General features: G+C 41.8%; 1 protein-coding gene across 1 annotated transcript; it reads left to right on the top strand.

The window, feature by feature from the left end:
• The first annotated feature begins 13648 nt into the window (after nucleotides 1-13648).
• Nucleotides 13649-23779, top strand: LOC124140514 (CD63 antigen-like). The gene is made up of 7 exons (XM_046508128.2): nucleotides 13649-13983; nucleotides 18003-18191; nucleotides 19018-19092; nucleotides 20432-20527; nucleotides 21471-21608; nucleotides 22167-22250; nucleotides 22738-23779. The coding sequence occupies exons 1-7, from the start codon at nucleotides 13924-13926 to the stop codon at nucleotides 22801-22803; spliced, it is 708 nt and encodes a 235-aa protein (XP_046364084.1). The 5' UTR covers nucleotides 13649-13923; the 3' UTR covers nucleotides 22804-23779.
• The last annotated feature ends 1258 nt before the right edge of the window (nucleotides 23780-25037 follow it).

Raw genomic sequence — 25037 nt, forward strand, 5'->3', positions numbered from 1 at the left:
TGACAGTTGATTGACTGAATGAGTGAGTGGTTGAGTGTCGAGTGGTTGAGTGAATGTGTGGTTGAGTGGTTGAGTGGTTGAATGGGTGGTTGAGTGAGTGAATCAGAATAGTTGAACGAGTGGCTGTGTGAGTGAATGAGAGAAGTTGAGTGAGTGGTAGTGTGAGTGAATGAGAGTAGTTGAGTGAGTGGCTGTGTGAGTGATTGAGAGTAGTTGAGTGATTGGTTGTGTGAGTGAATGATAGTATTCGGGTGTGTGGTTGTGTGAGTGAATGAGAGTAGCTGAGTGAGTGGTAGTGTGAGTGAATGAGAGTAGTTGAGTGAGTGGCTGTGTGAGTGAATGAGGGTAGTTGAGTGAGTGGCTGTGTGAGTGAATGATAGTGTTCGGGTGTATCGTTGTGTGAGTGAATGAGAGTAGTTGAGTGAGTGGTAGTGTGAGTGAATGAGAGTAGTTGAGTGAGTGGTTGTATGAGTGAATGAGAGTAGCTGAGTGAGTGGCTGTGTGAGTGAATGAGAGTAGTTGAGTCAGTGGTTGTGTGAGTGAATGATAGTATTCGGGTGTATCGTTGTGTGAGTGAATGAGAGTAGTTGAGTGAGTGGTAGTGTGAGTGAATGAGAGAAGTTGAGTCAGTGGTTGTGTGAGTGAATGATAGTGTTCGGGTGTATCGTTGTGTGAGTGAATGAGAGTAGTTGAGTGAGTGGTAGTGTTAGTGAATGAGAGTAGTTGAGTGAGTGGTTGTATGAGTGAATGAGAGTAGCTGAGTGAGTGGCTGTGTGAGTGAATGAGAGTAGTTGAGTCAGTGGTTGTGTGAGTGAATGATAGTATTCGGGTGTATCGTTGTGTGAGTGAATGAGAGTAGTTGAGTGAGTGGTAGTGTGAGTGAATGAGAGTAGTTGAGTGAGTGGTAGTGTGAGTAAATGAGAGCAGTTGAGTGAGTGGATGTGTGAGTGAATGAGAGTAGTTGAGTGAGTTGTTGTGTGAGTGAATGAGAAAAGTTGAGTGAGTGGCTCTATGGGTGAATGAGAGTAGTTGAGTGATTGGTTATGTGCGTGCATGATAGTATTCGGGTGCGTGGTTGTATGAGTGAATGAGAGTAGTTGAGTGAGTGGTTGTATGAGTAAATGAGAGTAGTTGAGTGATTGGTTGTGTGAGTGAATGAGAATAGTTGAGTGAGTGGCTGTGTGAGTGAATGAGAGTAGTTGAGAGAGTGGCTGTATGAGTGAATGAGAGTAGTTGAGTGAGTTGCTGTGTGAGTGAATGAGAGTAGTTGAGTGAGTTGCTGTGTGAGTGAATGGGAGTAGTTCAGTGAGTGGCTGTGTGAGTGATTGAGAGTAGTTGAGAGAGTGGTTGTGTGAGTGAATGATAGTATTCGGGTGTATGGTTGTGTGGGTGAATGAGGGTAGTTGAGTGAGTGGTCGTATTAGTGGATGAGAGTATTCGGGTGCGTGGTTGTGTGAGTGAATGAGGGTAGTTGAGTGAGTGGTAGTGTGAGTGAATGAGAGTAGTTGACTGAGTGGTAATGTGAGTGAATGAGAGCAGTTGAGAGAGTGGCTGTATGAGTGAATGATAGTATTCGGGTGTATGGTTGTGTGAGTGAATGAGAGCAGTTGAGAGAGTGGCTGTGTGAGTGAATGAGAGTAGTTGAGTGATTGGTTGTGTGAGTGCATGATAGTATTCTGGTGCGTGGTTTTATGAGTGAATGAGAGTAGTTGAGTGAGTGGTTGTATGAGTAAATGAGAGTAGTTGAGTGATTGGTTGTGTGAGTGCATGATAGTATTCTGGTGCGTGGTTTTATGAGTGAATGAGAGTAGTTGAGTGAGTGGTTGTATGAGTAAATGAGAGTAGTTGAGTGATTGGTTGTGTGAGTGAATGAGAATAGTTGAGTGAGTGGCTGTGTGAGTGAATGAGAGTAGTTGAGAGAGTGGCTGTATGAGTGAATGAGAGTAGTTGAGAGAGTGGTTGTGTGAGTGAATGAGAGTAGTTGAGTGAGTTGCTGTGTGAGTGATTGAGAGAAATTGAGAGAGTGGTTGTGTGAGTGAATGATAGTATTCGGGTGTATGGTTGTGTGAGTGAATGAGGGTAGTTGAGTGAGTGGCTGTGTGAGTGAATGAGGGTAGTTTAGTGAGTTGCTGTATTAGTGAATGAGGGTAGTTGAGTGAGTGGCTGTGTGAGTGAATGAGGGTAGTTGAGTGAGTGGCTGTGTGAGTGAATGAGAGTAGTTGAGAGAGTGGCTGTATGAGTGAATGAGGGTAGTTGAGTGAGTGGTTGTATGAGTAAATGAGAGTAGTTGAGTGATTGGTTGTGTGAGTGAATGAGAATAGTTGAGTGAGTGGTAGTGTGAGTGAATGAGAGTAGTTGAGTGAGTGGCTGTATGAGTGAATGAGAGCAGTTGAGAGAGTGGCTGTATGAGTGAATGAGAGCAGTTGAGAGAGTGGTTGTGTGAGTGAATGAGAGTAGTTGAGAGAGTGGTTGTGTGAGTGAATGATAGTATTCGGGTATATGGTTGTGTGGGTGAATGAGAGTAGTTGAGTGAGTGGTCGTATTAGTGGATGAGAGTATTCGGGTGCGTGGTTGTGTGAGTGAATGAGGGTAGTTGAGTGAGTGGCTGTGTGAGTGAATGAGGGTAGCTGAGTGAGTGGCTGTATGAGTGAATGAGAGTAGTTGAGTGAGTGGCTGTTTGAGTGAATGAGGGTAGTTGAGTGAGTGGCTGTGTGAGTGAATGAGGGTAGTTGAGTGAGTGGCTGTATGAGTGAATGAGGGTAGTTGAGTGAGTGGCTGTGTGAGTGAATGAGGATAGTTGAGTGAGTGGCTGTGTGAGTGAATGAGAGTAGTTGAGTGAGTGGCTATGTGAGTGAATGAGAGCAGTTGAGAGCGGCTGTATGAGTGAATGAGAGCAGTTGAGAGAGTGGTAGTGTGAGTGAATGAGAGTAGTTGAGATAGTGGTTGTGTGAGTGAATGATAGTATTCGGGTGTATGGTTGTGTTGGTGAATGAGAGTAGTTGAGTGAGTGGTCGTATGATTGAATGAGAGTAGTTGAGTGAGTGGCTGTGTGAGTGAATGAGGGTAGTTGAGTGAGTGGTTGTGTGAGTGAATGAGGGTAGTTGAGTGAGTGGCTGTGTGAGTGAATGAGGGTAGTTGAGTGAGTGGTTGTATGAGTGAATGAGGGTAGTTGAGTGAGTGGCTGTGTGAGTGAATGAGGGTAGTTGAGTGAGTGGCTGTATGAGTGAATGAGGGTAGTTGAGTGAGTGGCTGTGTGAGTGAATGAGGGTAGTTTAGTGAGTTGCTGTATGAGTGAATGAGGGTAGTTGAGTGAGTGGCTGTGTGAGTGAATGAGGGTAGTTGAGTGAGTGGCTGTGTGAGTGAATGAGAGTAGTTGAGAGAGTGGCTGTATGAGTGAATGAGGGTAGTTGAGTGAGTTGCTGTATGAGTGAATGAGGGTAGTTGAGTGAGTGGCTGTGTGAGTGAATGAGGGTAGTTGAGTGAGTGGCTGTGTGAGTGAATGAGAGTAGTTGAATGAGTGGCTGTATGAGTGAATGATAGTATTCGGGTGTATGGTTGTGTAAGTGAATGAGAGTAGTTGAGTGAGTGGCTGTGTGATTGAATGAGAGTAGTTGAGTCTGTGGCTGTGTGAGTGAATGAGGGTTGTTGAGTGAGTGGCTGTGTAAGTGAATGAGAGTAGTTGAGAGAGTGGCTGTGTGAGTGAATGATAGTATTCGGGTGTATGGTTGTGTGAGTGAATGAGGGTAGTTGAGTCTGTGGCTGTGTGAGTGAATGAGGGTAGTTGAGTGAGTGGTAGTGTGAGTGAATGAGAGTAGTTGAGTGAGTGGCTGTGTGAGTGAATGAGGGTGAGGTGAGGTGAGGTGAAATTGGGTTTAACGTCGCGTCCAAGATTATTGCACTTATATAGCGACGTGCATGCACGTGTATGTGTGTGTGTGGCTGCTTGTACTAGTCCGGACTGATGCCGATTTATAGTGCTAGCTCACTGAGATACCATGCCGCAGTTTAACATGAATACCCCACTCAGACACAGTATACTGACTCCGAGCCGACCAGTCCTTGTTTTAGCCCCTTAATGCCGAGCGCCAGACAGGGTAACAACAAGTACAATCTTTTAACGTCTTTTTGTATGACGCGGCCCGGGATCGAACCCTGGACCTTCCGCTCTCCGGGCGGACGCTCTACCACAAGACCACGGAGGCGGTCAGTGAATGAGGGTAGTTGAGTGAGTGGCTGTGTGAGTGAATGAGGGTAGTTGAGTGAGTGGCTGTGTGAGTGAATGAGAGTAGTTGAGTGAGTGGCTGTGTGAGTGAATGATAGTATTCGGGTGTATGGTTGTGTGAGTGAATGAGGGTAGTTGAGTGAGTGGCTGTGTAAGTGAATGAGAGTAGTTGAGAGAGTGGCTGTATGAGTGAATGAGAGTAGTTGAGTGAGTTGCTGTGTGAGTGAATGAGAGTAGTTGAGTGAGTTGCTGTGTGAGTGAATGGGAGTAGTTCAGTGAGTGGCTGTGTGAGTGATTGAGAGTAGTTGAGAGAGTGGTTGTGTGAGTGAATGATAGTATTCGGGTGTATGGTTGTGTGGGTGAATGAGGGTAGTTGAGTGAGTGGTCGTATTAGTGGATGAGAGTATTCGGGTGCGTGGTTGTGTGAGTGAATGAGGGTAGTTGAGTGAGTGGTAGTGTGAGTGAATGAGAGTAGTTGACTGAGTGGTAGTGTGAGTGAATGAGAGCAGTTGAGAGAGTGGCTGTATGAGTGAATGATAGTATTCGGGTGTATGGTTGTGTGAGTGAATGAGAGCAGTTGAGAGAGTGGCTGTGTGAGTGAATGAGAGTAGTTGAGTGATTGGTTGTGTGAGTGCATGATAGTATTCTGGTGCGTGGTTTTATGAGTGAATGAGAGTAGTTGAGTGAGTGGTTGTATGAGTAAATGAGAGTAGTTGAGTGATTGGTTGTGTGAGTGCATGATAGTATTCTGGTGCGTGGTTTTATGAGTGAATGAGAGTAGTTGAGTGAGTGGTTGTATGAGTAAATGAGAGTAGTTGAGTGATTGGTTGTGTGAGTGAATGAGAATAGTTGAGTGAGTGGCTGTGTGAGTGAATGAGAGTAGTTGAGAGAGTGGCTGTATGAGTGAATGAGAGTAGTTGAGAGAGTGGTTGTGTGAGTGAATGAGAGTAGTTGAGTGAGTTGCTGTGTGAGTGATTGAGAGAAATTGAGAGAGTGGTTGTGTGAGTGAATGATAGTATTCGGGTGTATGGTTGTGTGAGTGAATGAGGGTAGTTGAGTGAGTGGCTGTGTGAGTGAATGAGGGTAGTTTAGTGAGTTGCTGTATTAGTGAATGAGGGTAGTTGAGTGAGTGGCTGTGTGAGTGAATGAGGGTAGTTGAGTGAGTGGCTGTGTGAGTGAATGAGAGTAGTTGAGAGAGTGGCTGTATGAGTGAATGAGGGTAGTTGAGTGAGTGGTTGTATGAGTAAATGAGAGTAGTTGAGTGATTGGTTGTGTGAGTGAATGAGAATAGTTGAGTGAGTGGTAGTGTGAGTGAATGAGAGTAGTTGAGTGAGTGGCTGTATGAGTGAATGAGAGCAGTTGAGAGAGTGGCTGTATGAGTGAATGAGAGCAGTTGAGAGAGTGGTTGTGTGAGTGAATGAGAGTAGTTGAGAGAGTGGTTGTGTGAGTGAATGATAGTATTCGGGTATATGGTTGTGTGGGTGAATGAGAGTAGTTGAGTGAGTGGTCGTATTAGTGGATGAGAGTATTCGGGTGCGTGGTTGTGTGAGTGAATGAGGGTAGTTGAGTGAGTGGCTGTGTGAGTGAATGAGGGTAGCTGAGTGAGTGGCTGTATGAGTGAATGAGAGTAGTTGAGTGAGTGGCTGTTTGAGTGAATGAGGGTAGTTGAGTGAGTGGCTGTGTGAGTGAATGAGGGTAGTTGAGTGAGTGGCTGTATGAGTGAATGAGGGTAGTTGAGTGAGTGGCTGTATGAGTAAATGAGAGTAGTTGAGTGATTGGTTGTGTGAGTGCATGATAGTATTCTGGTGCGTGGTTTTATGAGTGAATGAGAGTAGTTGAGTGAGTGGTTGTATGAGTAAATGAGAGTAGTTGAGTGATTGGTTGTGTGAGTGCATGATAGTATTCTGGTGCGTGGTTTTATGAGTGAATGAGAGTAGTTGAGTGAGTGGTTGTATGAGTAAATGAGAGTAGTTGAGTGATTGGTTGTGTGAGTGAATGAGAATAGTTGAGTGAGTGGCTGTGTGAGTGAATGAGAGTAGTTGAGAGAGTGGCTGTATGAGTGAATGAGAGTAGTTGAGAGAGTGGTTGTGTGAGTGAATGAGAGTAGTTGAGTGAGTTGCTGTGTGAGTGATTGAGAGAAATTGAGAGAGTGGTTGTGTGAGTGAATGATAGTATTCGGGTGTATGGTTGTGTGAGTGAATGAGGGTAGTTGAGTGAGTGGCTGTGTGAGTGAATGAGGGTAGTTTAGTGAGTTGCTGTATTAGTGAATGAGGGTAGTTGAGTGAGTGGCTGTGTGAGTGAATGAGGGTAGTTGAGTGAGTGGCTGTGTGAGTGAATGAGAGTAGTTGAGAGAGTGGCTGTATGAGTGAATGAGGGTAGTTGAGTGAGTGGTTGTATGAGTAAATGAGAGTAGTTGAGTGATTGGTTGTGTGAGTGAATGAGAATAGTTGAGTGAGTGGTAGTGTGAGTGAATGAGAGTAGTTGAGTGAGTGGCTGTATGAGTGAATGAGAGCAGTTGAGAGAGTGGCTGTATGAGTGAATGAGAGCAGTTGAGAGAGTGGTTGTGTGAGTGAATGAGAGTAGTTGAGAGAGTGGTTGTGTGAGTGAATGATAGTATTCGGGTATATGGTTGTGTGGGTGAATGAGAGTAGTTGAGTGAGTGGTCGTATTAGTGGATGAGAGTATTCGGGTGCGTGGTTGTGTGAGTGAATGAGGGTAGTTGAGTGAGTGGCTGTGTGAGTGAATGAGGGTAGCTGAGTGAGTGGCTGTATGAGTGAATGAGAGTAGTTGAGTGAGTGGCTGTTTGAGTGAATGAGGGTAGTTGAGTGAGTGGCTGTATGAGTGAATGAGGGTAGTTGAGTGAGTGGCTGTATGAGTGAATGAGGGTAGTTGAGTGAGTGGCTGTGTGAGTGAATGAGGATAGTTGAGTGAGTGGCTGTGTGAGTGAATGAGAGTAGTTGAGTGAGTGGCTATGTGAGTGAATGAGAGCAGTTGAGAGCGGCTGTATGAGTGAATGAGAGCAGTTGAGAGAGTGGTAGTGTGAGTGAATGAGAGTAGTTGAGATAGTGGTTGTGTGAGTGAATGATAGTATTCGGGTGTATGGTTGTGTTGGTGAATGAGAGTAGTTGAGTGAGTGGTCGTATGAGTGGATGAGAGTATTCGGGTGCGTGGTTGTGTGAGTGAATGAGGGTAGTTGAGTGAGTGGTTGTATGATTGAATGAGAGTAGTTGAGTGAGTGGCTGTGTGAGTGAATGAGGGTAGTTGAGTGAGTGGTTGTGTGAGTGAATGAGGGTAGTTGAGTGAGTGGCTGTGTGAGTGAATGAGGGTAGTTGAGTGAGTGGTTGTATGAGTGAATGAGGGTAGTTGAGTGAGTGGCTGTGTGAGTGAATGAGGGTAGTTGAGTGAGTGGCTGTATGAGTGAATGAGGGTAGTTGAGTGAGTGGCTGTGTGAGTGAATGAGGGTAGTTTAGTGAGTTGCTGTATGAGTGAATGAGGGTAGTTGAGTGAGTGGCTGTGTGAGTGAATGAGGGTAGTTGAGTGAGTGGCTGTGTGAGTGAATGAGAGTAGTTGAATGAGTGGCTGTATGAGTGAATGAGGGTAGTTTAGTGAGTTGCTGTGTGAGTGAATGAGGGTAGTTGAGTGAGTGGCTGTATGAGTGAATGAGGGTAGTTGAGTGAGTGGCTGTGTGAGTGAATGAGGGTAGCTGAGTGAGTGGCTGTGTGAGTGAATGAGGGTAGTTGAGTGAGTTGCTGTATGAGTGAATGAGAGTAGTGGAGTGAGTGGCTGTGTGAGTGAATGAGGGTAGTTGAGTGATAAGGTGTGTGAGTGAATGAGGGTAGTTGAGTGAGTGGTTGTATGAGTGAATGAGGGTAGTTGAGTGAGTGGCTGTGTGAGTGAATGAGAGTAGTTGAGTGAGTGGCTGTGTGAGTGAATGAGAGTAGTTGAGTCTGTGGCTGTGTGAGTGAATGAGAGTAGTTGAGTCTGTGGCTGTGTGAGTGAATGAGGGTAGTTGAGTGAGTTGCTGTATGAGTGAATGAGAGTAGTTGAGTGAGTGGCTGTGTGAGTGAATGAGAGTAGTTGAGTCTGTGGCTGTGTGAGTGAATGAGGGTAGTTGAGTGAGTGGCTGTGTGAGTGAATGAGAGTAGTTGAGTGAGTGGTTGTGTGAGTGAATGAGGGTAGTTGAGTCTGTGGCTGTGTGAGTGAATGAGAGTAGTCGAGTCTGTGGCTGTGTGAGTGAATGAGGGTAGTTGAGTCTGTGGCTGTGTGAGTGAATGAGAGTAGTTGAGTGAGTTGCTGTGTGAGTGAATGAGAGTAGTTGAGTCTGTGGCTGTGTGAGTGAATGAGGGTAGTTGAGTCTGTGGCTGTGTGAGTGAATGAGAGTAGTTGAGTGAGTTGCTGTGTGAGTGAATGAGGGTAGTTGAGTGAGTGGCTGTGTGAGTGAATGAGAGTAGTTGAGTGAGTGGCTGTGTGAGTGAATGAGAGTAGTTGAGTCTGTGGCTGTGTGAGTGAATGAGAGTAGTTGAGTCTGTGGCTGTGTGAGTGAATGAGGGTAGTTGAGTGAGTTGCTGTATGAGTGAATGAGAGTAGTTGAGTGAGTGGCTGTGTGAGTGAATGAGAGTAGTTGAGTGAGTGGCTGTGTGAGTGAATGAGAGTAGTTGAGTCTGTGGCTGTGTGAGTGAATGAGGGTAGTTGAGTGAGTGGCTGTGTGAGTGAATGAGGGTAGTTGAGTGAGTGGCTGTGTGAGTGAATGAGGGTAGTTTAGTGAGTTGCTGTATGAGTGAATGAGGGTAGTTGAGTGAGTGGCTGTGTGAGTGAATGAGGGTAGTTGAGTGAGTGGCTGTGTGAGTGAATGAGAGTAGTTGAGAGAGTGGCTGTATGAGTGAATGAGGGTAGTTGAGTGAGTTGCTGTATGAGTGAATGAGGGTAGTTGAGTGAGTGGCTGTGTGAGTGAATGAGGGTAGTTTAGTGAGTTGCTGTATGAGTGAATGAGGGTAGTTGAGTGAGTGGCTGTGTGAGTGAATGAGGGTAGTTTAGTGAGTTGCTGTATGAGTGAATGAGGGTAGTTGAGTGAGTGGCTGTGTGAGTGAATGAGGGTAGTTGAGTGAGTGGCTGTGTGAGTGAATGAGGGTAGTTTAGTGAGTTGCTGTATTAGTGAATGAGGGTAGTTGAGTGAGTGGCTGTGTGAGTGAATGAGGGTAGTTGAGTGAGTGGCTGTGTGAGTGAATGAGAGTAGTTGAGAGAGTGGCTGTATGAGTGAATGAGGGTAGTTGAGTGAGTTGCTGTATGAGTGAATGAGGGTAGTTGAGTGAGTGGCTGTGTGAGTGAATGAGGGTAGTTGAGTGAGTGGCTGTGTGAGTGAATGAGAGTAGTTGAATGAGTGGCTGTATGAGTGAATGATAGTATTCGGGTGTATGGTTGTGTAAGTGAATGAGAGTAGTTGAGTGAGTGGCTGTGTGATTGAATGAGAGTAGTTGAGTCTGTGGCTGTGTGAGTGAATGAGGGTTGTTGAGTGAGTGGCTGTGTAAGTGAATGAGAGTAGTTGAGAGAGTGGCTGTGTGAGTGAATGATAGTATTCGGGTGTATGGTTGTGTGAGTGAATGAGGGTAGTTGAGTCTGTGGCTGTGTGAGTGAATGAGGGTAGTTGAGTGAGTGGTAGTGTGAGTGAATGAGAGTAGTTGAGTGAGTGGCTGTGTGAGTGAATGAGGGTGAGGTGAGGTGAGGTGAAATTGGGTTTAACGTCGCGTCCAAGATTATTGCACTTATATAGCGACGTGCATGCACGTGTATGTGTGTGTGTGGCTGCTTGTACTAGTCCGGACTGATGCCGATTTATAGTGCTAGCTCACTGAGATACCATGCCGCAGTGTAACATGAATACCCCACTCAGACACAGTATACTGACTCCGAGCCGACCAGTCCTTGTTTTAGCCCCTTAATGCCGAGCGCCAGACAGGGTAACAACAAGTACAATCTTTTAACGTCTTTTTGTATGACGCGGCCCGGGATCGAACCCTGGACCTTCCGCTCTCCGGGCGGACGCTCTACCACAAGACCACGGAGGCGGTCAGTGAATGAGGGTAGTTGAGTGAGTGGCTGTGTGAGTGAATGAGGGTAGTTGAGTGAGTGGCTGTGTGAGTGAATGAGAGTAGTTGAGTGAGTGGCTGTGTGAGTGAATGATAGTATTCGGGTGTATGGTTGTGTGAGTGAATGAGGGTAGTTGAGTGAGTGGCTGTGTAAGTGAATGAGAGTAGTTGAGAGAGTGGCTGTGTGAGTGAATGATAGTATTCGGGTGTATGGTTGTGTGAGTGAATGAGGGTAGTTGAGTCTGTGGCTGTGTGAGTGAATGAGGGTAGTTGAGTGAGTGGTAGTGTGAGTGAATGAGAGTAGTTGAGTGAGTGGCTGTGTGAGTGAATGAGGGTAGTTGAGTGAGTGGCTGTATGAGTGAATGAGGGTAGTTGAGTGAGTGGCTGTGTGAGTGAATGAGGGTAGTTTAGTGAGTTGCTGTATGAGTGAATGAGGGTAGTTGAGTGAGTGGCTGTGTGAGTGAATGAGGGTAGTTGAGTGAGTGGCTGTGTGAGTGAATGAGAGTAGTCGAGTGAGTGGCTGTGTGAGTGAATGATAGTATTCGGGTGTATGGTTGTGTGAGTGAATGAGGGTAGTTGAGTGAGTGGCTGTGTGAGTGAATGAGGGTAGTTGAGTGAGTGGCTGTATGAGTGAATGAGAGTAGTTGAATGAGTGGCTGTATGAGTGAATGATAGTATTCGGGTGTATGGTTGTGTGAGTGAATGAGAGTAGTTGAGTGAGTGGCTGTGTGAGTGAATGAGGGTAGTTTAGTGAGTTGCTGTATGAGTGAATGAGGGTAGTTGAGTGAGTGGCTGTGTGAGTGAATGAGGGTAGTTGAGTGAGTGGCTGTGTGAGTGAATGAGAGTAGTTGAATGAGTGGCTGTATGAGTGAATGAGGGTAGTTTAGTGAGTTGCTGTATGAGTGAATGAGGGTAGTTGAGTGAGTGGCTGTGTGAGTGAATGAGGGTAGTTGAGTGAGTGGCTGTGTGAGTGAATGAGAGTAGTTGAATGAGTGAATGATAGTATTCGGGTGTATGGTTGTGTGAGTGAATGAGAGTAGTTGAGTGAGTGGCTGTGTGAGTGAATGAGGGTAGTTGAGTGAGTGGCTGTGTGAGTGAATGAGAGTAGTTGATTGAGTGGATGTATGAGTGAATGATAGTGTTCGGGTGTATGGTTGTGTGAGTGAATGAGAGTAGTTGAGTGAGTGGTTGTGTGATTGAATGAGAGTAGTTGAGTCAGTGGTTGCGTGAGTGAATGAGAGTAGTTGCGTGAGTGAATGAGATTAGTTGATTGAGTGAGTACTTGAATGGAGGTGGGAGTGTGGGGGGGGGGGGGGTGGGGGGGGTGGGGGGGGTGTATTGGGGGGGGGGGGGGAGAAGTGTGCGAGTGGGTAGGTGAGTGAGTGAAAAGGTAAAAGAATATATCTTGGATTTATTCTTATTGGGTTTTTTAAAAATTTAATACAGAAACAGGGATTACTTCAAGTCTTGGGATAAACAGCTTTGAAAGTTATATTACAGTCATAAGTTTCATAAAAGGGCGCAGGTCGAAGATGTGTGATACACTTTACCAGCAGCCTAGGGGATCAAATTAACGGTTTAGTAATTCCAAATCCACAGTCCGTTCCACTCTTGATTGGCGAGTTAAACCAAGCTGTTGCACGAGCATCTTGTGTTATTTGTGCACGCGGTCGGTGTCAAGGTTACACGGCAGGTTAACATTGTGAGGGTCGCGATTGAAGTTCAGAACTGATTTATGCATATTTTTAGGAAATGCGTTGTTTGATTTCCGCGACATATTAAGAAATTTGATTGTATTTTGCTCACCCGAATGTGATACATGTAATGTAATACTAGTTCTGATGTGTCGGGAAGTTTCACTCTAATCAAAAGTCATATAAAGCCCGCATTCAATAAACGTGATCAGTTTTGCATTGCTTATCGGTTCGTGAATCGACCTCTTCCCGTCTCATTTTATCTGTAGCATACAAGAGTCGCACACTGGGCATACAGACGGACTCGCCAAAAGTGATAAACATATCCAATTCATGGTCTAATCCGGGGTGGATCCGTGGGTATTTAGCAACCCATGCTTGCCGCAAAAGTCGACTTTGCTTGTCGCTTGAGGCGACTTTGCTTGTCGCTAGAGGCGACTGATGGGACCGGGTGGTCAGGCTCGCTTACTTGGGGCCCCTTACTTGGTTTATGCATGTCATCGTTAGCAAATTGATCCATGTTCGTAATGTAAATCTCTGGATTGTCTTGTCCAGACTCGATTATTTACCGCCGTCATATAGCTGGAATATTGTTGAGTGCAGTGTTAAACAACAAACAACTCATGGCCTTGAGATTTCGTCCCTGGTATAAAAGACGCAACCTTTAAAATATATAGAGAAATCGCTGGATGAATCCCCGTAAGATACCGTATATATTTCCATATGTTTTCACAGATATCGTGGATTGATGCTAATGAAGTCAATCACTGGATTGTCTGGTCCACAAACTATATATACCGCTTTTACTGACTAAAATTTTAAATGTAATGCACATAGGCGTCAATTGTATTTTGCTCGAGCAAAGGTCTGTTGCTATTCGTCACGTGAGCAAATGTCACGTCGACTATGAAAAACAACTTTTCCTGCTAATACATGAGGTACACAGTCTATAGCTGTATACGCTTTGATAAAGAGAGTCCATGGCCTGTGTGACGTCACTGGTCCCGTTGATATGACATGGTGATACAAATAGAATTCTATACTGCTGAAAGGCATTATGGAAATCCGTGGTGTGTGTGTGTGTGTGTGTGCGTAATAGGTTATAAATAGAGCTAGGTATAGTTGGAACATGATCAATCAAATCACATGTATGTCATTGTCATGGAGGGTGTGATGAAGGAAAGAATTAATTGACGAATGAAATAAATTACGGACGAAGGCACAGATATTCCACAGGTGCCAAGTAAATATTCAGTATCATTCACAACTCATAAATATATATACATGTATTACCTAAACCAGAGATTCACATACCTATTCACGTGACTATTCATGACTAAAACTGTTTAGTAATACATCATTATTACATATATATTATATAACACAAACACACACACAAACATCATATGTGTTCATTGTAAACACTCATTCACACATAAGTATCTTACGTGCACAGTAATTTAAGTATTAGCTGACTTTAAAAAAGCACAGTTGTCATCAATCAATTCCAAATCGTCCCACCATCCTCATAATCAATTAAAGTCTATGTTGTAATACAGTGACCACACACTATCACTTCGCTCATGTGACTGTGACACAGGGAGTGTGACGTACGGACCACGTGAGCATTTCATTATTTATAAGGTCTCACATTTTCCCTATTTCGCCCAGTCTGAAGTTGAGAAACATCATCGCACTTGTGTATATTTCAGTAGAACCATTTCGGATTAATTGTCACTGCACAAATAGCGCCAAACAGACCGACTCGTGAAGAACTCATTTTCCAGGCTATCCCGGAATTACTTTGTCTGCGCGGAGGAAAATATCGAGGCAGTCAGGTGCTTGGTGGCGCGAGGGACAGAGAACGTAAGGCAGGAGAAGCCTTGTTTTATTTTATAGACGGGAAAAACATCAAAGTCCAAACATGGAGGGTGGAATGAAAATAGTGAAAGTTCTTCTTATGGTGTTCAACATCATTTTTGTGGTAAGTTCAACAAATATATTATTAAAGACTCGAATATGTTTGATGAAGCCCGTTTGAATTCGCACTAATCGCAGTTACCAATAGCACTGTTTACATCATAATATGGCCTTGGACGTTTTAAATAGACATTTCTCATTTAAATTTGAAATGAAGGTTGTAAGTAATTATGTTTCAAATGTGTTGGCCTAACAGTTTCAATGATACGCCAAATTTTTGAAGTGCAAATAAGCATGGGATTGACCCTTGACCGGTAAAAATATTTCGATTTTATTTGACAGCTGGGAATTTTATCGCCAGATTTTAATGCATACTATTTCGGAGCTGACAGATTTTAGTGACAGCTTTCTAAGTGAGTTTAAGGAAACATTATACGACACAATATTCGACAGACAATCTGTAATGCCGAGGATCTAAACTGTTGTGATGTGGCAAGTGAGGGTGTCAATGCGGTGGGCGAATCAACACAAAATGAGTTTTGAGAGCGCTGGAATGAATCATGTTTAGAAAGGATCAATTTAAATCTAAAACTTCGTTTATCATCAGCTTTGTAGGGTGAAGCCTAACAGGAAGATTAGTAGCACCAGCAATGATGACATAAACTGATATATTTTCGCGATGATGTGAGAGTCACAACGTGTTTGATAACAAATTCACACAATGTAATCTGAACTTTAATGCATTCGTGTCATATAAAACCATACAAGGAAGTGACACATACCTAAAGTTTTCTAAGGGCTCATGTTAAATTGGTTCCGTTTCTGTTGAGTTGAATTCAGGATTTAGCTGTGCGCAATTAGTATCATTATTGTCCTTGCTCTTTAATTTTTGGGGTAGGTGAAGGTTTCAAAAGAAACTATGAGAAGATCTACACGTTATATGGTTGTGTAACTGTAAGGTGAAGAGCTGTTCACAATATGATCAACACTTAAATTATGTATCCTCGTGTTAAGGGGTTTCGGGCCCCAAAGAAGTATTTCTAATTATGTGTCTAGTAACGATCCCAATTCACTAAAATGAAGTCTTACCTTTAAGAACATGTTTGTCTGTTAATCCTTGGATGGTCATATGACCAGGTCTTATTAATTTTTCTGATGAGGTCTTGCCTTGTGAAACTAGTTGATCAGGTGCCATCTTGTTGCCGTCACATGATTTTGAGCCCCTCAATTAATCAAGTTAAAATAGATGAACAACATGATCAGTCACATGACATTACATACAGGAAATTTACAAACAGCAACTGATACATCATCGGTGCAGTTCTGATGCCAAATAAAGTTTGATTAAAATGTGCATTGAGTAAAAGTAAGTTTTGAGGTATGTTTTCTTTATTTATTGAATATCTTACCTCATGTAGCTTAATTCGCAACATAAATTCAGTAGTAAGTGGCAAACAAATTGTCTGAACTGCGTTTTGAAGTGTCCACCTTGATAACAATTAATCGTGTAGTCACATTTTCTTTTGGGGCTTGAAAAGATGAGACTCAAATGCACGTGACATGGGGATACTTCTAGTTTCATAACTATGTCCCGGGAGGGGCACTGGTCTTCATGTTAAGGACGTGGTACATGATACTGCTGTAACTTTATCATTCTTGTCCTAGCTATTGAGTTTTCAGGGTCATTGGTGGGTGAAAGTTTAGGGAGAAACGGGATATTTTACATGAAATGAGTTATGATATTTTAACAGTCTCTGTTGTATAACAATGCCAACATGGTTATGAGCAATAATTTGCCGTACCTATTCCGTCAGACCATTTGCAGCATTTAACAACAATCATACTATATGTACATATCCAATTGTGTACATCTAAGTCATACATGTTTGTTGTTTTACGCCGCACTCTGCAATATTCCAGCTATATGACAGCAGTCTGTAAATAATCGAGTCTGGACCATACAATCCATTGATTAGGATCATGAGCATCGAACAATGCAATTGGGATCGATGACATGCTGCGGCATCAACAAAGTCAGCGATCATGACCACCATTACCCGTTTGTTCCCTCTTGCGACAAGCATAGTCACCTTTTAGGGCAAGCAGGGGTTGCTGAAGACCTATTCTACCCCGGATCTTCTTGGGTCAAGTTGTACATGTGGAAGAGATGTAATCCAATACCAAAATTGCTGAAACCAGACATTATATGTCATCTTATCACCTGGGTCATACATTAAGTACTGAACCAGCTAGACTGATAAGAGGCCACTTCGTGGTTATGTCAAATTTCATGTCATTTTCTAAGATAACACTTGTTTCATAGTGAATTAAATAGTAACAGACTGGTTCAGTGTATTTTGGTCAAGGAAGCTAATTAGCTCCAAATAAATCTGTTGAAAGTAATACTAAGGAACAAGTTTGAACCAGTTGATTGTTATCTTGTCATTTGGTTTTACACTGGCTTATTAGTTCTTGCACTTTCCTGGTTGGCCCAGACACCACGATTCGCTGTGCAGAGTTGCGTCCCTAGGGCACGCCCCAAACCTATGATTGTGGGTTCGAATCCAAGTTCGCCCCGATTATGTTTCTAGGTTTGTCAGCACCATACCCGTGCTCGTGGGTTTCACCGAAGTGGTAAACGTCTGGGACCTGCATCACTTCGGGCATTCCTCCCACATTACGCAATCAGTGGCGAATCAACACAATCAGCCTGGTTAAATTTGTATTATGTTAACCTTACCCGTACATGTAATTTGACTAATCTTGTCTGTAGTACAAACATTAAACCTATGCAGTTTCACAGCATAACGAGGCCAGAGCAAAATCACCGACTACACATCTCCCCATATGTAAATCATGAAATGCTAAATACTTATTTTATAAACCAGGTTCTTAACCATGTTAATATTAATGTAATAAATTTAATATTATTAAATGAATGTTATGAAATGCTATCAATGAAATGTTACAAAGTAATCACTGCAAATACAAGTCAATTTATGTGTATTGTGTTTCGTTTTATCCAAGATGGCGGATGTTTCCAAGGGAAAACGTATATAACGAACAACGTATGTAGCAAACTGAATTCTCCAGTCCCTTGTAGTTCGTTATATACATGTTCTACTGTAACATAGAAATCATATTTATTGATAATAATATTTGTTATGTGAAGTCATATATGAAGAAAATGCTTAATGGACAGTATGAGGAAACGAGAGCTGATTGGTGATTAAAATATCAGTCTCTTTAAAAAAGGGGACAAACTTGTCACTATTTGTCTGGCAGATGCCAGAATCAAAGATATCTCAAAAGTATTTATTCTTGTTGGCAAACTTAAATTCCAAAGGGCATATCTAAACATATTTGAGTGTTTGTGGCATGCTTGAAAGAAAATAGATTCAGTTCCTGTTGTGTATTAATATGTCCGGTTAAAATAATTTGAGTTTAAATTACCTTGACAAAAAAAAATCTTTTCTTGACAAATTCATTTTAACATAATACAACATGCCTAATAAATAATGGTAAGAAAATCTCTGTCTCATATTAGCTGTGGCAAACAGAGTTATTAAGTTCCCCTTGCCTACAGGGCACACCAAGATTTTTTGTTGTTGTTTAAGCCATATGACGGCAGTCTGTAAATAATGGAGCCTGGACCAGACGATCAAGTGATTGATATCATGAGCATCAATCCATGCAATTGGGATATGATGACATGCATCAACCAATGTAGTAAGCTTGTCCACCCAGTCTCGTTAGTCGCCTTTTACGACAAGCATAGTCACCTCTGCTCTAGACCTGCTATGACCGGGATCTTCATGGGGCTGTACATCAGTAAACTGGACAAACACATTGAACATGATAAATGCATACAACAACATAAAATAACCGCTGCAATCCACATATTGAAAACTGCTTGTTATCCATGTCATGGTGAAATGACATCCTTCGAGATTAAAGATAGAATAAAATTTATTCTTGTTGGTACAGTTAGATGCCTGTGCACACACCTGAACATCTTTGTGAGTGCCCAGTTGGACACAGAAAAAAACCCCACATTTCTGTCACTGCCTTTTTTTATTTCAGATTGTTGGTTGTGCGCTGATTGGTGTCGGTGCTTACGTCCAGACACAGTTGACGGATGTGGCCTCCATTTTCGGCAGTGAATATAATGGACCTGGTATTCTGCTCATATTTGTTGGCGTTATCATCTTCCTCATTGCTGCCTTCGGATGTCTGGGAGCATGCAGGGAAAACCACTGTTGTATTATGACAGTAAGTATGACATTGACATGGGCTTCTACGCTGAGGGCTGTACAGGGTGGCTGAATGGGAAGGGTGCCCCCTCAAAATTAAAACATGAAAAATGGGGATTCTTGTCATCACCCTCATGTTGTGAAATGGGGCGTTTAGGGAACTTGAATACAAGTACGATAGCATCACTGTGTGTGGGGGGGTGTGGGAGAATGAGGAGGTATATTGAGGTCAGGAAGTGGGGATCATATGCACATGCAAAATTATTCCATGTCCTTGTGATCTTCTTTGTGGTAAGAAGTGTTAGGGATCCTAATTTATAGCGGCACCCACAAGGACCTCATAATTTCTAACAATGTAACATTAACATGTGATATTGTAAAAAGAGCTGAAATGGTTGAACATTCAGACTGATTAAACCTAAGGGTCAAGGGACCCACATTCCTTGAAGTTCTGGATCAGGAATTAGACATGCAGGATAGAGGATCTAAATTGCTCAGAATATAGACATGATAGAGGTCAGAGTTATTTCAGGGATGGGCGACAAGGTCTCGGGCTAATCTTTCAAACTGCTTTGTTTGATTGTCTAGCTTAGAATGTATATCTTGTTAAGGTTATTCATTTCCTGTTACCATGGTTACATGCATATAATTCATAGTCTGTAATGAACAAATAATTGATTTCTGTGACCGAGGTGATTTAAGTGCCCAGGGTCCAAGTGATGTAAAAAAAAAGAAGAGAAATCTTGGTGTGATGTCAGTATACAGGCACTATGATCCTGAGAGATGGTGTCTAATTGTCTGTGAATGTAGTGATGTTTGTAAAAAGCTGTTTGTTTGTCTTTCAGTTTGCTGGTCTCTTAGTAGTTATTTTCATCCTTGAGATTGGCGGAGGAATTGCTGGATTCGTTCTCCGAGACCAGGTATGTCAGAATACATGGGATGTTTAAGAATGTCATAATGTGACCATATCAGATTGGAGATTTGATAAACCTGACAATTTAACTTTTTGAAAAAATCAAATGTCTGAGAGGTATCTGGTATCATCTCTCATGTTGTGAGAGAAAAACGCATTGGCTGAACTCAATTGTTAAAACAACCTCCTTTAATTTAAAAAACCCAAATTGATGAACATGATGAAAGTGAAATATGAAATTGTGAGTGTATTTTGACCAAGTTCATAAAAAGGTTGGTATATCAAAGTAGACCAAATTTATGGATAACAACTTCTTTATTTTACTGTAATAGCAACATTTAGGTATAGATCCTTATACTCTTGTTGTCGCTAGTAATATGACTGAAAACAGTATCAGGATATTTATGGAAACATTGCTGTTATGGTATAATAAAGAAGTTCTCCATAAACTGTCTAATTTGTTATCCATCAGCTTCTAAGAACTGCCTATCAGACAATTCTGTTTTGTATATGTGGGTTAAAAGCTTATACTGAAAGCCTCTACTTGCAATGCCCTTGGACTATGTTATGGTTATTTCTCAAATCTGAAATCAGACAAGAGCATGTGATAAGCTTGATAAGTTTCATATTTGTAATAAAATTAAACTCACATGGGTATGCAGTATCTTATCAACTTGATGTTAATGTGCTTCAGGTCGAATGATTAGCAAGATCGTAACATGTTTTTTTGGTTACCCTTGCTGATGTTTTACTTAATAAAATGATTATCAAAGATGTGCCCCCAGTTGGGATTCTGGATCCTCGGCAACCTATACTGGTCGTACTTTATGTCTAAAATACTGCCGCTGTGTCTTTATATGTTAACTCACTTGTGCAGGTTGTATGAAGCGACCAAATGATTGATAGCAAGTCATCGTACCCTGATGGTGTGAATTGTGGCTCACAACATTGATCACTGGATTGTCTGGTTGAGAGTTGATTATTTATAGGCCACCGTCATATGGTGTATTACTGCGTGCAGCGTTCAACAAAGAAAGGGCAAACATAGATGCTTACCTGAAACATGGATGCTGCTAGAGGGTTCCCACACATACCCCATGTCAGGAAAGCTCAAGAGCAGATGCCCAGGAATGTTGTTATAGTCAGAGAAATACTGCGTTTTCATTAAAAAACTAAATTTTCAATCCTCGAATGTTTATGAACTTTCAGTATTGGCAATACTCGGTGTGATTGAGGGAAAATATTACACTTGCATAAGGTTCACATGCTTAGCAAAATATCAGATTCAGTGTTTTACTACATCTGAGATTGAAATGCAGCAGTGTCAGTGAGTGGTTTTGTTCCAGATTGAATCTACAGCAGTTGAAAAGATGGAAAAGGCTCAAGGCCGGTACAACTCATCGCAGGACGTGCGGGAGGGATGGAAGTTCATCCAGCAGTCTGTAAGTTGTGTTTTATCTTTGACCACTGGACCTGTGAAGATCCGGGGTAGAATAGGTCTTCAGCAACCCATGCTTGCTGTGAAAGGCGACTATGCTTGTCGTAAAAGACGACTATGCTTGTCGTAAAAGACGACTAATAGGATCGGGTGGTCAGGCTAGCTGACATGGTTGATACATGTCATCTGTCCCAATTGCGTGGATCGATGCTCATGATGTCAATCACTGGATTGTCTGGTCCATACTCGATTACTTACAGACTGCCGTCATACAGCTGGAATATTGCTGGGTGTGGCGTTAAACAACAAACCAACCAACCAATCTTTGGTGTGTGTATTTGGATGTGCAAGTGGAGCTATTCTGACCATGAAATAAGTTAGGATTCTTTTGAAGGTTTTTTGAATCCAGACATACTTTGGTCTGCTTAAAGCCTTCACTATTTATTCATTGCATTTAAAAAGCCTCAGAATTGATGGATAAACGAAGCACAGATTGTGGGATATCATGGAATTATGCCGTGTAAAACCCAACTTGCTCTTTCCATCAGTGTAGTTCAGCATATATCTTTGTTAATCCATACTTTTGCTATTAATGATGCAAGTGTTATCTGGCAGGGTTTTACCGGAAGCAGAATATTGCATCCTGTACGAAAACAATTTGTAAATGAACATAAGTAATTTATATTGAGAGGCCCCATGTCAATCCTTAAATCCCTCTCTGTACTTGATTTTATTTATTTATTTGTTCTTCTGTGACTGTATCAGAAAATATTGATAAGCAAGAATTGAATTGGATACATGTATTGCCGATGGCCATATTGTAATATACTGGCATGCCAGTTACTTTGTAATACCCTCCAATACCTTGACTCCCATGGTCTGGAATATAGATAGACGTAGGTAAGTCTCTGTATCTTTAGTTGTCACGACAAAATTATTTGTTTCAGTTCAAATGCTGTGGAGCAGACAACTACACTAGCTGGGAGAGATACCTGCCTAAGCCACCAGAGTCATGTTGCAAGAGCATCGGCTCCATAGAGTGTCAGGATCGGTCGTTCACCAACACGGGTGACATTTACACTAAAGTAAGTCTTGCCAATATTACAGAGCTTTATTAAACTTGCAGTTGCAGTCGATGAGGGACTACCACAATGATTCATTTTGAGTTTATTTTACTATGTGAAGCATTGTTATGTGATGTAAGGCCATTGATAAATTTCGTAATTTTATTCCTGCTTGATTCACTACTATGCTTGTCGTAAGAGTGACTAACGGGATCGGGTGGTCAGGCTCGTTGACTTGGTTGATGCATGTCATCGATTCCCAATTGCGTGGATCCATGCTCATGATATCAATCACCGGATTGTCTGGTCCAGACTGGATTATTTACAGACAGATAGCTATATATATATATATATATATATATAGCTGTCATGTAGCTTGAATATTGTCGAGTGCGGCGTAAAACAACAAACAAAAACAAAGAAGGCAAATCCAATTGTTTTTTGTGGCTTGTCAACAGTCTGACATTCCCAACATATTGATCTGCCAAGTGTAGAATAATGCAGCCCTAATCCTTGTATTTCAGACTTCGTGACTTGTTACTGCCACCATTGTTTAACTTTTTTTGCTTCTCTTTTCAGTCATGCACAAATGGAATCATTGACTGGCTGAAGCAGAATGTGATCTTGCTCGGTGGCATTGGGATTGGACTTGCCTTTGTTCAGGTAATTTGTGACAAAAACTTTTCTCCCTTTCAAATTCCACAAACCAAACCGTAGTGTCGCATAGAGCCATCTTTCAGCACTAGCCCTCATCCTGTTTTGACTGAGAAAAATGTCACCTCAATTTACGAAAAATACAGCTTCATGATCAGTGAGAGCAGCTGCTTTAGGGCAAAGAAGCTCGGTGTATTAAGTGTATTAATAATTTAGGATCACTTTGTTTACAGCAAATGAAAGAGTGTTATGTTTGCGATGAAAACTGTTCTTTGGGTATAATCGGTAAGATTGGCCTTCAATAAGAAAGGTATCAGGATGTAGACAGAAGTCTAAACAATTTTGCCTTAGCAGATGCTTCAAGTTAAATGACTGTTTTAATGACTGAGGTTTGATTCCCTCATAAAAAAAACATCTAATCAAGTTGTCACACCCAGATTCTGCCTGCAACAAACTATCATAGCACCTGAAATTTAATGATGCAATTTTGTTTCAGGTTTTCGGAATCTGTTTGGCTTGCTGTCTAGGAAAGGCTATCAAGAAGGAGTATGAGGTGGTGTAAGATGTCATGATCAAGTTGTTCAAGTTGCTGTGGCAAAGATTTGGATTGTAGCAGACTGTGACATCTCAATATTTTTCTAACATTGCTCCATCTTGTGAGAGAATCCAAGGAAAGATGATTCTTGGCTTGATTCCTGAGACAGCATTTTGTGACCAGCAAAAAATCCCATTTTCATCTTGTAATTGTCTGCTGTATGTTAAGTACTGACTAAACATTTCTGTGTAGTTTAGATCTTGCTGTCTGTTTATACTGTACATAATGTCATCTACCGACTTAACTTGGCTAAGATGAGATGTTTTCGCGAAAATCATGTTAACATTCTCAAATCCTGCAGTCGTTTCGAAAGAGTGTGGCAAAAACTATGGGATCTGAACTATCTAATTTATTAAAAATTCTCATCACATGTTAGTCACGTTATGCGATTAACGCTCAAATAACCTTCATTTAAGAGTTTATATGAATTTCTTTGATTGCTGCATCTATTTTTATGGGACAACTGCAGCAAGTCCTGGTTACAATGTTTTTCAAAGTTGAAGTAGCAATCTTGTTAAAGTTGTTATCATATAACCTTGCAATAACAGATCACTTTTAAGTGACGGGACAATGATTGAGAAAAAATCCTGAAAATGAACCAACTCAGTAGGGCGTATGAACTAGTCATTGTTGTGGATTGATCACACTTTATATATCTCCTTGATCTCTCAATTCCCCTGTCATGCTGACCACCTGGTAATACTTTCAATCTAATCTGTGGTTTCAAGGTTTGCTTCATTGTTATTCATGGTTAATTTTTATATAATCCATGTTTTCCAGCAATTCAATATAGATTTGTATATTTCTCTGGTTCATTGTCTTAGTTACCGTCTCCAAATTCTATTTTGTGTATACTCATTCTGTACAAATGTCACTTGGTAGGGTTTTTTTTCTCGCTCATAAAAAAAATGTATAATGTTGAAATAAAAAATCTTTATGTTAATTGTGTTTTGATGTGACGAGGAAACTACAACAGTCAATGGATCTAGCTTGATATGGCTTGTATTGACTGCAACTGGCAGTGTTGGGACAGGGTCATCATATCATAGTGCGTGTCCCAACTGTTTGCCCTTCAAGCTAACACACTGAAAGTTTTATCACTAGATGGATCCAAACAAAGCACAAGAGTAACTGGTGAAATAGGTTTACATGTAGCTAAGGTGTAGATATTAATGGTAACTTGTATCTGACAAAGTAGACACCTTTAAAGACATTATCCATAAATTAACGTTTCGTTATAGATCCTTAAACCATTGTCAAGCAAGACTTTACAGTAAATAAATTATCCATAAATAAATACTTTGTCAATGAAACAATTCAGCTTGTTCATTGCATCTTGTAGCTGTGTAAAGGAGAGACAATACTGAGTAATAATGTGGACTGCTCAATTTCAAAAGAAAACATCCAAATAGTTCTATGATGGTTCAGCGTTGGAATCAAGTAAAGCAAGTACTTTGAAGAATATTGTTTGTGGGATGAGTCCAAAGTGTTGCAGATCGTAGAAATTTACTATTTAAATATTGGGCATTATTATTAGAATCCAATCCTTTACTCAGCATACCCAAGACTTGTTTCCATCCCTGCTACATCAAGCCCACTTTGCTAAACATATCGATAGTCCAATCAGGGAACATTTAACAAAATCAACATCCAAGACTGGTACAGCTTCATGTGAAAGCGATTTACCTCTGCCTCTCTGTTTACATGAATATCATCGTTTGACCCCATGACTGACTAGGTAGTCACCATCTTTGTGTCTTGTTTATTTGTTGATTAACGCTGCACTCGGCAAAATACCAGCTATCTGTAAATAATAGTCTTGACCAGGCAATGAGACATCATGAGCATCAATCCACGCAATTGGGATACGATGACATGCATCAACCAAGTCGCCCAATCCTGTTAGTTGCACCTTACGACAAGCATGGTCGTCTTTTATGGCAAGCATGGGTTGCTGAAAACCTATACTAACCCGGATCTTCACAGACCCGCCATCTTTGTGAAGCTATACGAGATAAGAACAGCAATCAGATTGGATGTCGCGTTTTCATTACAAGGGGCACAACTCGTGATCTACGTGAGGTGGCGCCAGGGTCGAGCCAAGAAAAAAAGACTTGGTGTGGCAAGGGTAGAAACTAGGCTTTGATATAGGCTAGTGGACACGATTGCCTGGGGATGATGCATACCAATCAGCACGAATA

Source organism: Haliotis rufescens, unplaced genomic scaffold (assembly GCF_023055435.1).
Source record: "Haliotis rufescens isolate VD_foot unplaced genomic scaffold, xgHalRufe1.0.p SCAF_4, whole genome shotgun sequence".
In the NCBI taxonomy this organism is placed as follows: domain Eukaryota; kingdom Metazoa; phylum Mollusca; class Gastropoda; order Lepetellida; family Haliotidae; genus Haliotis; species Haliotis rufescens.

Excerpts from the sequence above, each read along its gene's own strand:
- LOC124140514 (XM_046508128.2), top strand. The coding sequence starts at position 13,924 with ATGGAGGGTGGAATGAAAATAGTGAAAGTTCTTCTTATGGTGTTCAAC. Across the intron at positions 13,984-18,002 it reads TGTTCAACATCATTTTTGTG|ATTGTTGGTTGTGCGCTGAT; the intron begins GTAAGTTCAACA and ends TTTTTATTTCAG. Across the intron at positions 18,192-19,017 it reads ACCACTGTTGTATTATGACA|TTTGCTGGTCTCTTAGTAGT; the intron begins GTAAGTATGACA and ends TTTGTCTTTCAG.